The sequence below is a fragment of the Camelus dromedarius genome, chromosome 9 (genome assembly GCF_036321535.1).
Source record: "Camelus dromedarius isolate mCamDro1 chromosome 9, mCamDro1.pat, whole genome shotgun sequence".
Taxonomy (NCBI): domain Eukaryota; kingdom Metazoa; phylum Chordata; class Mammalia; order Artiodactyla; family Camelidae; genus Camelus; species Camelus dromedarius.
Window position 1 is genome coordinate 36,667,234 of NC_087444.1, and position 12,390 is coordinate 36,679,623.

Here is a 12,390-nt window from a genome sequence, read left to right on the forward strand (position 1 = left end):
TTGTATTAGACAGTGTTCTCCAGAGAAACAGAACCAATAGGATGTATATAGAGAGAGGAAGGTAGAGATTTATTTTGAGGAACTGGCCATGCCGTTGTAGGAGCTGACAAATATGAAATCTGCAGGGCAGGGCAACAAGATAGAAATTCCAGCAAGAGTTGATATAGCAGACTTGAGTCTGAGGCAGTCTGGAGGCAGAATTCCTTCCTCTTCTAGGAACCTCAGTCTTTTTTCTTAAGACCTTCAACTGATTGGTTGAGGCCCACCCACCTTATGGAAAGTAGTCTGCTCTTCTCAGAGTCTACTGGTTTAAATGTTAACCAGATCTAAAAAATATCTTCCCAGCAACATCTGGTATTTGATAGGTACCATAGGCTAACCAAATTGACATGTAAAATTAACCATCGTACCACCTGTTTTTACTTCCCACTCCTGGTATGTGCCTTCTGCCTCTGCTCCTGTCATTCTCCCTTTTAAGAAGCTACTCCTCTTTCTCTAGCCTATAAGTCTTCTCCAGTCCCAGTCGTTGGATAGGTACCATTTTCATCCAGGCTGAGTCATCTTTCTTCTTGTCCCAGGCCACTGTCTAGTTTCATAGTCGCTTTCCTGAGTCATTCACATTCCAGAAATGGGTTTTCTTTTCCTAGTCTAAACCCTTTGGAACTTTGAGATTTCCTGTTGTGTTTTGTTCTCAGGTATTGGGAAGAATGTGGTTTGTGAGAAGGCAGCAACCTCAGTGGATGCCTTCCGGATGGTGACAGCCTCGCGCTACTACCCACAGCTGATGAGCCTGGTGGGGAACGTGCTGCGCTTCCTGCCTGCTTTCGTGCGTATGAAGCAGCTGATTGCCGAGCACTACGTGGGTGCAGTGATGATCTGCGATGCCCGTGTCTACTCAGGCAGCCTGCTCAGCCCCAGTTACGGCTGGATCTGTGACGAGCTCATGGGTGGCGGGGGCCTGCACACCATGGGCACCTACATTGTGGACCTGCTGACCCACCTGACTGGCCAGAGAGCTGAGAAGGTACATGGGCTGCTCAAGACCTTTGTAAGGCAGAATGCAGCCATCCGTGGCATCCGGCACGTCACCAGCGATGACTTCTGTTTCTTCCAGATGCTCATGGGTGGGGGTGTGTGCAGCACAGTAACACTTAACTTCAACATGCCAGGCGCCTTTGTGCACGAGGTAATGGTGGTGGGCTCTGCGGGACGCCTTGTTGCCCGGGGAGCTGACCTCTATGGGCAGAAGAACTCTGCCTCACAAGAGGAGCTGCTGCTCAGGGACTCACTGGCTGTGGGCTCAGGGCTGCCCGAGCAGGGCCCCCAGGATGTCCCACTGCTCTATCTGAAGGGCATGGTCTACATGGTTCAGGCCCTGCGCCAGTCCTTCCAGGGGCAGGGGGACCGCCGCACCTGGGACCACACACCCGTGTCCATGGCTGCCTCGTTCGAGGATGGGCTCTACATGCAGAGTGTGGTGGACGCCATCAAAAAATCGAGCCGATCTGGGGAGTGGGAGGCTGTGGAGGTACTGACAGAGGAGCCTGATGCCAACCAGAACCTGTGCGAGGCGCTCCAGCGGAATAACCTGTGAGCCTGCATGTGGGCTCCCTGCCATGGGGCAAAGGGGCAAGGGAGGGACCAGTAGCTGTGATGGGAGGGCTTGGCTATAGCACAGTGTCTTTCATTGGACAGGTCAACTTGAGCAGAGTGGAATTCAGACTTATCTTAAGGTAGCCCTGGGAGAATGCCCCCTCCAGTGCTCATTTACTCCTCAGAGGCAGGGCAGCGACCTTCCTCCTGCCACAGCTGAGGGGGCAGGCACACTGCGCAGGGCAGAGCTGTCCAGGGTCTCTGCGTAGTTATGCTGGTGAGCAGGGCCAGCAAATGCTTGATTTCTGGGCTTCGTCAGCTTATCTGTGGTCCTAACTGGATGGGAAAGCACAGTGAGAAAGCCAGCGTGGCTGATTCCTCAGGTCTGAGGAGAAAGGACAAGAGGTCTTGTTTCCATGCCCTTCCTGGGCTCTAGGGCATCTCAGGAATGCTGGGGGCAGCAGGTCATCCCTCAGGGATCCACACCTGCCCTCCCTCCCATGTGATCGGGCCCTTCCAGCCTCCACGCTCCCCCTTCCCTGGCAAGGAGAAGGAGTTCTTCGTTAGGTGAGCTCTCAGGGGCTGTTGACCTAGGGCAGAGGGCTCCTGATTTGGCAGAGAAGAGACAAGGGACAGCTCTGGGATATCTGATAAATATTAATAAATAAATCAGAAAGTCTGACACTATGACATGTGGTTGTTGGTTGTGGGGTAGACTGGGTTTCTTTAATAATGAAAGGCTTGTTGACTGCTGCAGATTGTTTCTGTTTTCCTCCTTTCTCATGGCTCCATAGCAGTTCTGACCTGATAGACATCACTATCTAGTGAGCCACGCAGGCTCCTACCGCTGCCCACCCTCACCTCCTGGTATACTCCCTCATAGCTGAGTCCCAAGAGCCCTCCAAGAAGTCTTTCCTCAGTGAACAGGACTCAAGACTTTCAGAAGGGGGCTTATCAGGCCTGCTCGTTTCAGGGAGACAGCGGGAGAATTTAGGGTCTCCCTGGTCTGGAGGTCAGGAGGGGTTCTGTCCTTGAAACCAAGGAGTTGGCTCCAGGGATGCCCTGGGAGAGAAGTGAGGAGTGGCCCCTGGGAGGCTGGATGGAAGGCTCCTCAAGCTGCCCCTGGGAGCGGGTGTGGCCAAGCACTACCTGGCCCAGCCAACCAGTCAATAGCTCTGCTTATATTAACCTGTTCTCCACAGGAGGAGCCTTTTAACCCTGTTAGTCTGGGGTATGGGCAGAGAGGGGCAGTGGGAAAGGACACATTCACTGCTTTGTTTCCTCTACCAGGATTAAGTCTGGACCAAACTCTTCCGTTCTCTAACCTTCCCTTTCTCCGCCCTGCCCTGCCCTGGACTCCTCCCCAGAGAGAAAAAGTCTCAGAGAGGACTCCCTCCTCCTTCTGGCACCCCTTATAGAAGTCACCAGGCCTATTCCTGTATTGTTCTGGTTTCAAACCTTGCCCTTGTGAGGTAAAATAACAGTGATTATTGTTGGGGTGTGTTTATTGCATGCTGGGCCCCCCAGGGTTGACACTTATGTATATATTATTTCACTTAATATGCAAACCACTCTATGAGGTACTACTATTAACATTCCCATTGTTCAGATCAGAAAACTGAGGCAGAGAGGGGAAGAGTTACTTGCCTCCTGTAAGTTAGAAGTGACAAAGTCAGGAACCTGGTCAGAGTCCTCTGACTATGGAGCCGGACCCTGAACTACTCTTTTTCCAGTGCCTGTGGCTCCTCAGACTCTGAGTGCCCAGGCATTGCCCCTCCCAACTCAGGTCCCCACCCAGGTTACCACCTTCTCTCTGCAGCAGGAATCTCAACCTGGCCTGAACTAGGAGGTGGACTGTAGAGAGATCCCCTCCAGGACTGGTGGTTGAAGAGGGAGAAACTTCCCCCTTCCTCCTGGGGATGATGGGCTCAGCTCCCGATCATCCCTCTGTGTTGCTCAGATGTTGAAATCCCCCCTAAATTTGGAAATTGACCAAGAAAGAAAGCACATGCATCCATTTCATCTGACTCAGATGCTCTTAAGAAAGGGCCATGTTGATGACCCACAGTGGCAGTTGGGTTTTACAGGGCTCTGCAGCAAGAACTCTTGTTTACAAAGATGGATTCTGAGAAGTCCTGGTGCACATGGGCTTAGGGCAGAGCTACTTTTATAAGGACCTTGGGTCTTCAGTTGTCACTCCCCAGAGCCTAGGTCCATTGCCGTCCCTCAGATATCTTTACCGTCATATAGATTGGTCCAGGGGAGGAGATACACCTTGAAGTGGCCCAGATTCCTGTTGCCTAGGAAGCCACCAGGGTTCTGGTTCCTCGGGTGACAGAGTCCCCACCTGGTTCCAGGCTTGTCCTGTAGCGCCCCCTCCCGGAGGAAGGCAGCATCACTTCCCAGACTTGTTTGCCAAATCTCAGGATCTTCCTTGGGTCAAAGTTTGTCCAAGCCAGTGAAAATGCAGTTAGCTTTTCCTCCCTGTTACAGCAACCAGAGAACTTCCAAAGTACCTGTTGTTTTCCAATCCCCAACCAAAACTAGGACTCATACTAACTCAGACAATGGCAGAGTCTCCTCACCTCCCTGTCTCTAGTCTTGCTGTTCCTTGCTCTGCTCATCATACTGCTGCCTAAGCAACCTCTCCAAAATGTCAGACCAAGATCTCTCCCTGCCTGCATGCCTCCTCATCACTCCCAGACTTACCTAACCTGGTCTTCTGATGGGCATGTCTCTGCTTCAGCCATGCCAAGTGGTGCTTCTGCATAGGGCTAACATCTTTCCCACTAGTGAGGATTTATCCCTGGCATATCCTCTGCCTAGAAGGCCACCCAACTCTCTCCTTCAGGAGTCAGCTTCAGGAATGCCTCTTCACTACTCCTCTAGTAAAGAGGCAGTCACCCCCACCACCTGTGGTCCCACAGCCTTAGTCCTCAGCTCTCCCATGGCATGTGTCTTCTTACGTCAGGCTGCCTCAGCATTTCCCCCTTAGAGTGAGCTTCTAGGAGTGGTAGTGGTGTCTTGTTCCTTTCTGTGGCTGCTATCACCCACCCTGCTTGGATAAGTCAAGTAATAGGCCCTGGGAAATGTAGACAGGTTCCTTCTTCTATGGTTAGTCAGTATTTCCTACATTACCTGTGAGAAGATAAGAACAGATCTTCCTTATCTGTGCTGGCCTGGTCCACACCTCCAGCCCTGGAGGCCACACAGAGAAAGCAGATGCTTGGTCTTCTTGGGTCAGGCCTTAGCCAGAGAGCCTCCAAGTCCAGAGATATATAGGGCTCAGGAGAGGGCAGGGCCTCCCTGGGGCCCAGGATGTGGTCTCATGCACCCTAGCCTCTGCTTCCTGAGCCATAAAGTGAGGAGGTCAAGTTCAGTTATCTTGAAAAGCCCTCTATGTCTGAAAAATCCTAAAGAATCTGTGCCCTTCCCTACGGACAACATTCAGTCTTTGTGGTCCCTGTGGACATTATCTCCTAGGGCAGTCAAGTCACTACCCAGGGAAAAGTGAGGGCAAAAAGAATAAATGTCCTGACCCCATGGCTTACCCTGTAGCATCCAAGTGACCCCTAATGGAGGGAGCAGCTTAGGTTGATGCCCATTTTCTTCCTGCTTCTTCCATCTGGGCCTGCCCAACCCATCCCTCCCTGGATGTCCAGGCTGTCATTCCAGGGGCTCCACATGTAGTTCTGGACTTTAGAGGGCTGCATCCTTGCAGATCCTAACCACCTGTCCCTCTCTGTAGCTTCCTCAGCTCCCCACCTTGGTCTCCTTATCTTGGTGCCTTTTATGGGGGCCCTTTGCTAAGTGGATGCAGTGCAATGATCCATACCTTTGGGGAATTCACAGTCTAGTCCTAAAGACAAGTTATATAACCCACAATGACAGTAGCATGTAGATGCTATAATGCGGGCAACACTGAGTGCTGCCTGGTTTAGCAGGATGCAAGGAGCCATGAGTCTTCAAGGGTACATGTATACTAGCCAGCTGGAGAGTGAGGAATAAAGTCATTTTAAGCAAGGGAAGCCCCATGTGCAGAGAGATCAGGGACTTAACAGGAAGCCACTAAAAAGTTTTAAGGCAGCTGGGACAAGAGGAGTAGGGTGTTAGAGGGGGAGCAACAACATCAGGGCTTCAGGTATGTGTGAAGCAGTCTCACTGGGTGGATCAGTGGGGCAAGGGACCACCAGCAGAGAGACTAGTGAGCGCTCACCTGGAGATAAAAGTGTCCTAGGCGAGGGTGCTGATTGTGGTGTCAGAGATTCTCGGTCTGAAATAGTAGATTCACCTGCCTTGATACCTGATTAGCTGGTAGGAGTCAATGAGCAAAGAACAGGATGGGGTTTGGTAAGGGGGTTGGGGTGATACCCAGGATTTTGGCTTGGAACAACTGTTTAGGTGAGATATAGGAGGAAAAGCAGGTTTAATCTGGGATTCCCTGTGTTTAAAGTATCTGAGGGACCTGCAGGAGAACCAAGAGGCTGCAGGATAGGGGTTTTTCCAAAATGGCCAGCACTGGCCCTCTCTTCCCAGAGATCCCTGAGGGTGAGATGCAGTAGTTATCCAGTGATTCAGCTACAAGGCTCCAGAGAGACCATTTACCCCCATCACCACCCCTTGCCTACCAGAAAAACGCACCGATACCCCTGTCACTGGGGGTATGGTCTGGTCCAGCTGTGGTCTGGTGATATTTGGAGAGCATTCCAAAGCTGCCACTTTTGGGGGAGGGGGCAAACGGACTCTGCCATCTCAGAGTATCCCAAATGTTGGTCCCCTCAAGGTCAGGCCAATGCAGACCCCTTCCCTGGGAGACAGGGAGCAAGGCCAAGCTCCTGCTTCCCATGACCTGACAGTCCCTTTCCTTTCTCTGCCCCAAGTTCCTCCTTACCACCTCCCTCTCCATCCCCACTGTTATCTTGTCTGACTTTCAGATTTCATCTGAGGAGGCTTTAGGTGCACAGAACCAAGCCCCACCTCTGCAGATTCTGATTCAGTTAGGTCTGGGGTAGTGCTAAGGAATCTCTATTTTTGTCGAGGTCCTGGGCTATCCACTTGACTGCAGTGGGGAATCCTCCTCCCTCTTCCCAGCCTCTCCCTCTTCAGGCATCTTTTATTAGGGGAATCACAGTCTGAGCAAAGGAAGAACATTTATTTTCCCAAGTTGGGTAGGGGCCAGATCCCCCCCTCCCCTTGAGGGCCTAGGCCCATAGGCTGCTTCGCTGGTTCAGGACTGGCAGGAGGGGAGCTACTAGTGGGGCAGGACAGTCACTTGTACTGAGGAGAGAGTGGGGGTACTAGTGGGGCAGTGCAGACACTTAGCATCTTGTTGATGTCCACCTGAGTTGACTTATCCACCTCAGCCTTGAGGGGACCGCTGACCCCCAAGCTGGGCAAACCCCCAGGCTCCTCTCCAGTGTCCTCTCCCAGGGAAACCAGAGCGTGGGTGTGGGGCACAAACATGTTGGGGCAGGGCAAAGTGAGTCCTGAGCCCAGCTCACCTGCCATGGGCAGCAAGGCCTGCAGCTGCTCCACACCTGCCTCTTCGGGGACCAGGGTCAGCTCCGACTCAGGCTCCACCTCAGCCTCAGCCTCCCTGTCCCCCTCCCCTGCCTGGTTCAGCTCAGGGTTGCAATAGTTGATGTACTGGTACAGAGGCCGCAGGCGCTGGGCCTTTCCTGCAAGGACCCAGGGCAGGGCAGGGGCTAGAGCGCCAAGCTGTGTCATGTCAGGGGTCCAGCGGGCAAGGGAAAAAGGGAAGGCAGGGACTTCCACTCACGCTCCAGCCCCAAGATCTCTGAAGGTGCAGGTACCGTGCTGGCCACCACTGGGAGCACTGGGGTCCCCAGACTCTTGCGCTTCTTGGCTTTTTTATGCTGTTTGGCAGATGGTGAGGGCTCACTCTGGCTACTCTCTAGCTCCTCCCTCTGCAGTGGCAGCTCAGCTTCAGCCCTAGGATGGGCTTGGTGAGTAGGCCCTAGGAGACTGGGGAACAGGAGGCCTGAGGAGCCAGCCTCTGGCCTTGACTCCTGTGTCCTGAGCCTGTGGAATAGCCCTACCTACCTACCACCCCAGGCCCAGATTCTTGTCCCTTTTCTTGGTCAGGGAGGCCCCAGGCTGGACAGGGGCCAAGAGCTCATGTGAGCTTAGTCCCCTACAAGGGCTTGAGACTCCCTCTCTGTATGCTCCCTACATCAGGGCTCTTGTGTAACAGAAGAGGTCAGGAGTAATGATGGTGAGAGGGGATAAGGATGCACACTGCAAGAATGCAGGATTTAGGACTCCTAATAAGGTGTGAGCCACCCCTACTCCAACCCCAAGCCCTGCAGCTCTTTCCCTCTGAAAGCCCCCTCACTTGACTGGCTTCCTCTTCGGACCATGACTGGGCCTCACAATGGAGGCCATAGGCCTGAGGCCTCTCTCCTCTAGTGCCTCCACCTCTGGCTTGAGCCTCTCTTCCTCCAGTTTGTGTTTTTCTTCCTGAAGCTTTGGCTCTGAGACTTGGCCTGATGGACACTTGTCTTCACCCTGGGTTTGGCAGGCCTCATGGGCTGGCACCAGGCACTGGTCTCCCATCACTGAACACTAGAAGTGACACATAGGTAACTGGTCACCATGGCCAGGCAAAGGAAACAGGAACCAGTCATTAGACACTGGATATTAGACACCAAATATGGATGAAGGGCAACAGCCCATGCCCTTCCCGGCCTGTGAAGCCTGTCCTAGCAGTTAGGAGGTCTTTGCACAGAATTTGGCCTTCTAAAGCTCTGTGGCCAAGTGTTTGAAGGCTAGATAGTCTCATGGTCACCTTGGAGATCTGAGCATGGCCACCAGGCAGCTCTGTGAGCTATGCAGGCCAGACAGCCATCCTCTCTTGGGCCCCTAGCCGCCTCTCAGCCCCTGCTGAGGCTATGGCAGCGGGCTGTCAGTTCGTCCTCGACGGTTGCTTGGGAGAAGTGGGGTTGGGATAGAGAGCGGGCCCTGAGGGGTCGAACTGGTCGACCCCGAGCTGACCGCAGCTACAGGCCAGGGTGGGAAGGGAAACTGGCAGCCGCTCTGTCCCCACCCTCAGCTGAAACTACAAGCCCCAGAAGGCTTTGCGCCGGGGGCTTTGGCCCCTTACCTCAGGGACGGAAACCACTGTTACCTGGCAACAGCAAACCAGTCGGGTGGCAGCAGCGGGAGGCAAAACTGCTCGGGTGAGCCCCCTGCCCGGGTGTTGCGGGGGAGGGGCTACGAACAGGACAGGGAAGTGGGCTGTGAGCGGAGGAGACGAGCTCATGCGAGGATCGGGAGGCGGGGTGGGGGCCAGGATGGGAAGACAAGGCTGGGATCAGGGCCCGGGTCCAGGGAGGAGGCATGGGGTTGAGGAAGCCGGTTCGGGGCCGGAGGTGCGTAGCCCGTCAGGCCTTGGTGCACCGTTGCAGGGCGACAACGAAGGCATGTGCGAGGGTCCGTCCCGTATCTCGGGGCCCATCCCCCCAGACCCTACGCTTTGTCCTGACTACTACCGGCGGCCCTCCTCGGGTAAGTTGGTGGGTACCGCCACTGGGCGAGACCCGAGCGAGCGTCGGACCCACTCCACCACTAAGCCCAACACTCCGCCCTGTCTGGCCCCTCAGCCCAAGGGCGCCTTGAGGCAAACGCGCCGAAGTTGGACCTGCTGACCTCGGAACAGGACCTAGACTCCACACCTCCCCGCGACCCCCGCATCGGTCCGGGAGCCCGAGAAATCCTGGAGCGTGGCCGGCACGGCGTAGTGGGCGTGCTGCTGCAGCTCGAGGGTATCTCCCTAGGCCCAGGGGCCTCTCCCAAGAGTAAGTTCTGGGCAGAAGGGGCAGCGGGGCTTTGGTCAAAGCTGAGATCAAAAGCAGCTGCTCCGCCTTCCCCGACGAGGGCTCGGGCTTTGCTTCTCTGAGTGTCAGTTTTCCCAACTATAGAAGGAGGAGGAGATGCACTACCTCCTCGAAGGAGAGGACTGAATGAGGTCTTCCCTGGAAACGATAGTTCGGCTTCATGAATTCATGCACCAGTGAAACGTTGTTTATTGAGTGTCTACTGTGTTAGGCCCTATAGGTGCTAGGAAAACAAAGTTGAAGAAGAGCATCATGGAATCAAGGTGGGAGACAATAAACAAGTAAAGCGATGAATCCGATATGCAAGATGATTAATGGCATATTTATTGAAATAAAAATGTAGAAAACCATCAGGGATAGAAGAAGATAATTACCGTGTCAGGAAGTGAACAAAGCAATGAAGTAGAGTATATGTAGAGAGTCTAACTTAGAATGGAGATGTCACGGAGATCTTTCTATAGGAGAGTGTGGGGCTGTGTGTCAGCTGGTGTGAGTGGGATTGCATTAGGCTGTATGTAAGGCAGAGCCTGGCAACATGTTTTTTGTTTTGTTTCATTTTTTTTAATGGAGGTACTGGGGACTGAATCCAGGACCTCCTGCATGCTAAGCATGCACTCTAACACTGAGCTATACCCTGCCCCCACCACTGAGCCTGGCAACATCTTTTCCCAGGGAAGGACCCTAAAGACCATGAGAAGGAGAACCTGAGGCGGATCAGGGAGATCCAGAGGCGCTTCCATGAGCAGGAGCGTGGCCAGGGTCAGGGCCAGACCAGGCCTCTGAAGGCTCTGTGGCGCTCCCCCAAGTACGACAAAGTGGAGTCCCGTGTCAAGGCCCAACTGCAGGTACCTGCTTCAGGGAGCCAGAAGTATTGTCCATCTTGTTGGCCAGCAGGCAATTATACTCCGATCTATGTTATAAGGAGGGAGGAAAATCACAGGGGACTAAGGTAACAGGGCTCTGAGACATAGGTGGTTCTGCTGCAGGGTGGGAGTGGGGAGCTTTCTCAGAAGTGATGATGGCTGGATGATCCTGAGGGGCAAGTAGGAATTAGGCAAGGGGAGAATGGAAGAGAACATTCTATAGAGATGGAACCTCATAGATAGAAGTCCTAAAACCAGAGGGAGTATGGGCACTGGGGATGCTGTGTTTAATTCACTGTGAGGAAAGAAGAGCACAAAGTTAGGCTAAGAATCAGCTGGACCCACATCATAAAAGGTCACATGATCCACTTTTAACATTTATTACTAAGGACGGTGGGAGGGACAGAGGCAGGGGCAGGGGGGTAGGGTTCTGTCTTGGGTAGATAGTGGCACCACTTCTCTATCCAGGGGTCTGCGAAGGAAACGCAGGACTGAGAGGAAAGACAGTAAGGTCATATGTGGCTGTATGGAAGCTAAAGCCTGTGGGACTCCCGGGGAGTGGGAGTGTGTCCAGGAAACAGATGGAGAATCAGGTCAGGATCGCAGGAGTGAGACCTAGGAGTTACTGAGGTTCAGGCTGAGGATGATGAGAGCAGGGCAATGACCCTGGATTTGAGGGCTTGGAGGCCAGCCATCAGTGACCTTGGTGGAGAAAGAGCTAGGAAGCTTGACTAGGAAGGAAACAAAAAGAATGGTAGCTGAAGCCAAGACTGAGGTAGAAGTAGGGATATTTGTTTTCTTAAAGATGTGAGAAACACACATGTTTAAATGCTGATGAGGAGAAGTACTTCTTCAAGAGGAAGGAGCCCAGGCCAGCCCATAGGGCTGGTGATAAAGATTCTGAGAGGCAGGAGGGGCAGAGGCTGGGTCTTATGGCTTGAGACTCTGACCTCAGCTTGATCCCTCTGCTATGCCTTGGCCTCCAGGAGCCCGGCCCTACTTCTGGGACAGAGCCTGCTCACTTCCTACGGGCACATTCCCGCTGTGGCCCTGGGCTCCCACCACCTCGTGTCCCCAGTCCTCAGCTAACCCCACCAGGTCCCAGTGCTAAGGTGAGAGGATGTTTGGGGGCTGGGAGGTGAGGCAAGGATCCTGAGCAGATTCAGGGGCACAACACAGTGCTGTCTGCCTCATCCTGTTTGCCATGTTCTGCAGGGGCCAGGCTCGGGTGTGGATTTCATTACCCACAATGCCCGCACTGCCAAGAGGGCCCCCCGGCGGCATTCTCGCTCGCTGCAAGTCCTGGCACAGGTGCTGGAGCAGCAACGACAAGCCCAGGAGCACTACAATGCCACACAGAAGGGTCATGTGCCCCATTAGTAGGTCCTACTACCTAATGCCCAGGGTAAGGGGCATTTATGGAGGGTGGGAGCCAACATCTGTCCTGGGATCATCCACCCTGAGTCTGTGCATTACAGCTTGTTGGAGCGCAGGGATGTGTGGCGGCGGCAGGCTGAGGCTCGTCAGAGTAGTCAGCCAGACCCAGCCATGCCCCCTGGCCACACTTGCATGCCTGAGAACCAGCGGTTGGAGACACTGAGCAGTCTGCTCCAGAGTGAGTATGTGGGCATGGATAGCTGGATGGGGAACCCACTGGGGACCATGAACCCTTGCCCAGCACTTACTGTTCCTGGGGCCTCCGTAGGCCAGAGCCAACTGCTTCGAGAGCTGGTGCTGCTGCCTGCTGGGGCAGATTCACTGAGGGCCCAGAGCCACCGTGCTGAGCTGGACCAGAAGCTGGTACAGGTAGAGGAGGCCATCAAGATCTTTTCCTGCCCCAAGGTCTTTGTGAAGATGGATGCCTGAGCCCTTTTATAGGGGTAGTGATGGGGTCTCCCTGAGGATCGCCACATGGTTGCAAAGGGCAGGATTGGGCCCCATTGTAGAGTGGAGTTCGAAGACAGGAGCAGTGGGGTGGGTAGTATCCCCAGAGCACTCTTCCCAGCCACTGGTGGCTGTGGAAGGGTCATCCCAGCCTCCTAAACCCTTTGTCAAAATTAAACCTTTTGTACACAGCG

General features: G+C 53.9%; 2 protein-coding genes across 9 annotated transcripts in view; one reads left to right on the forward strand and one right to left on the reverse strand.

Annotated features, from left to right (window-relative positions):
• LOC105088481 (glucose-fructose oxidoreductase domain-containing protein 2) overlaps window positions 1-12,388 on the forward strand; it is a 40,783-nt gene extending 28,395 nt beyond the window's left edge. For 5 of the 8 annotated variants that reach the window (XM_031458238.2, XM_031458235.2, XM_031458236.2 and 2 more), the window contains 8 exons: window positions 696-1,186; window positions 9,021-9,120; window positions 9,216-9,410; window positions 10,122-10,294; window positions 11,299-11,424; window positions 11,528-11,691; window positions 11,791-11,927; window positions 12,018-12,388. In XM_031458238.2, the coding sequence (XP_031314098.2) occupies window positions 696-1,186; window positions 9,021-9,120; window positions 9,216-9,410; window positions 10,122-10,294; window positions 11,299-11,424; window positions 11,528-11,691; window positions 11,791-11,927; window positions 12,018-12,178 (1,547 nt within the window). In that variant the 3' untranslated portion in view covers window positions 12,179-12,388. Of the gene's footprint in view, window positions 1-695; window positions 8,793-9,020; window positions 9,121-9,215; window positions 9,411-10,121; window positions 10,295-11,298; window positions 11,425-11,527; window positions 11,692-11,790; window positions 11,928-12,017 lie in introns of those variants that run through there. The other 3 variants (XM_064489057.1, XM_031458242.2, XM_064489058.1) reach the window with 3 other exon arrangements.
• On the reverse strand, window positions 6,859-8,954 carry C9H16orf86 (chromosome 9 C16orf86 homolog). The gene is given in 5 exon segments (XM_064489567.1): window positions 6,859-7,271; window positions 7,373-7,614; window positions 7,949-8,178; window positions 8,402-8,502; window positions 8,741-8,954. Coding segments are annotated over 5 exon segments (1,197 nt in total). The 3' UTR covers window positions 6,859-6,861.
• Window positions 12,389-12,390: the final 2 nt, after the last annotated feature.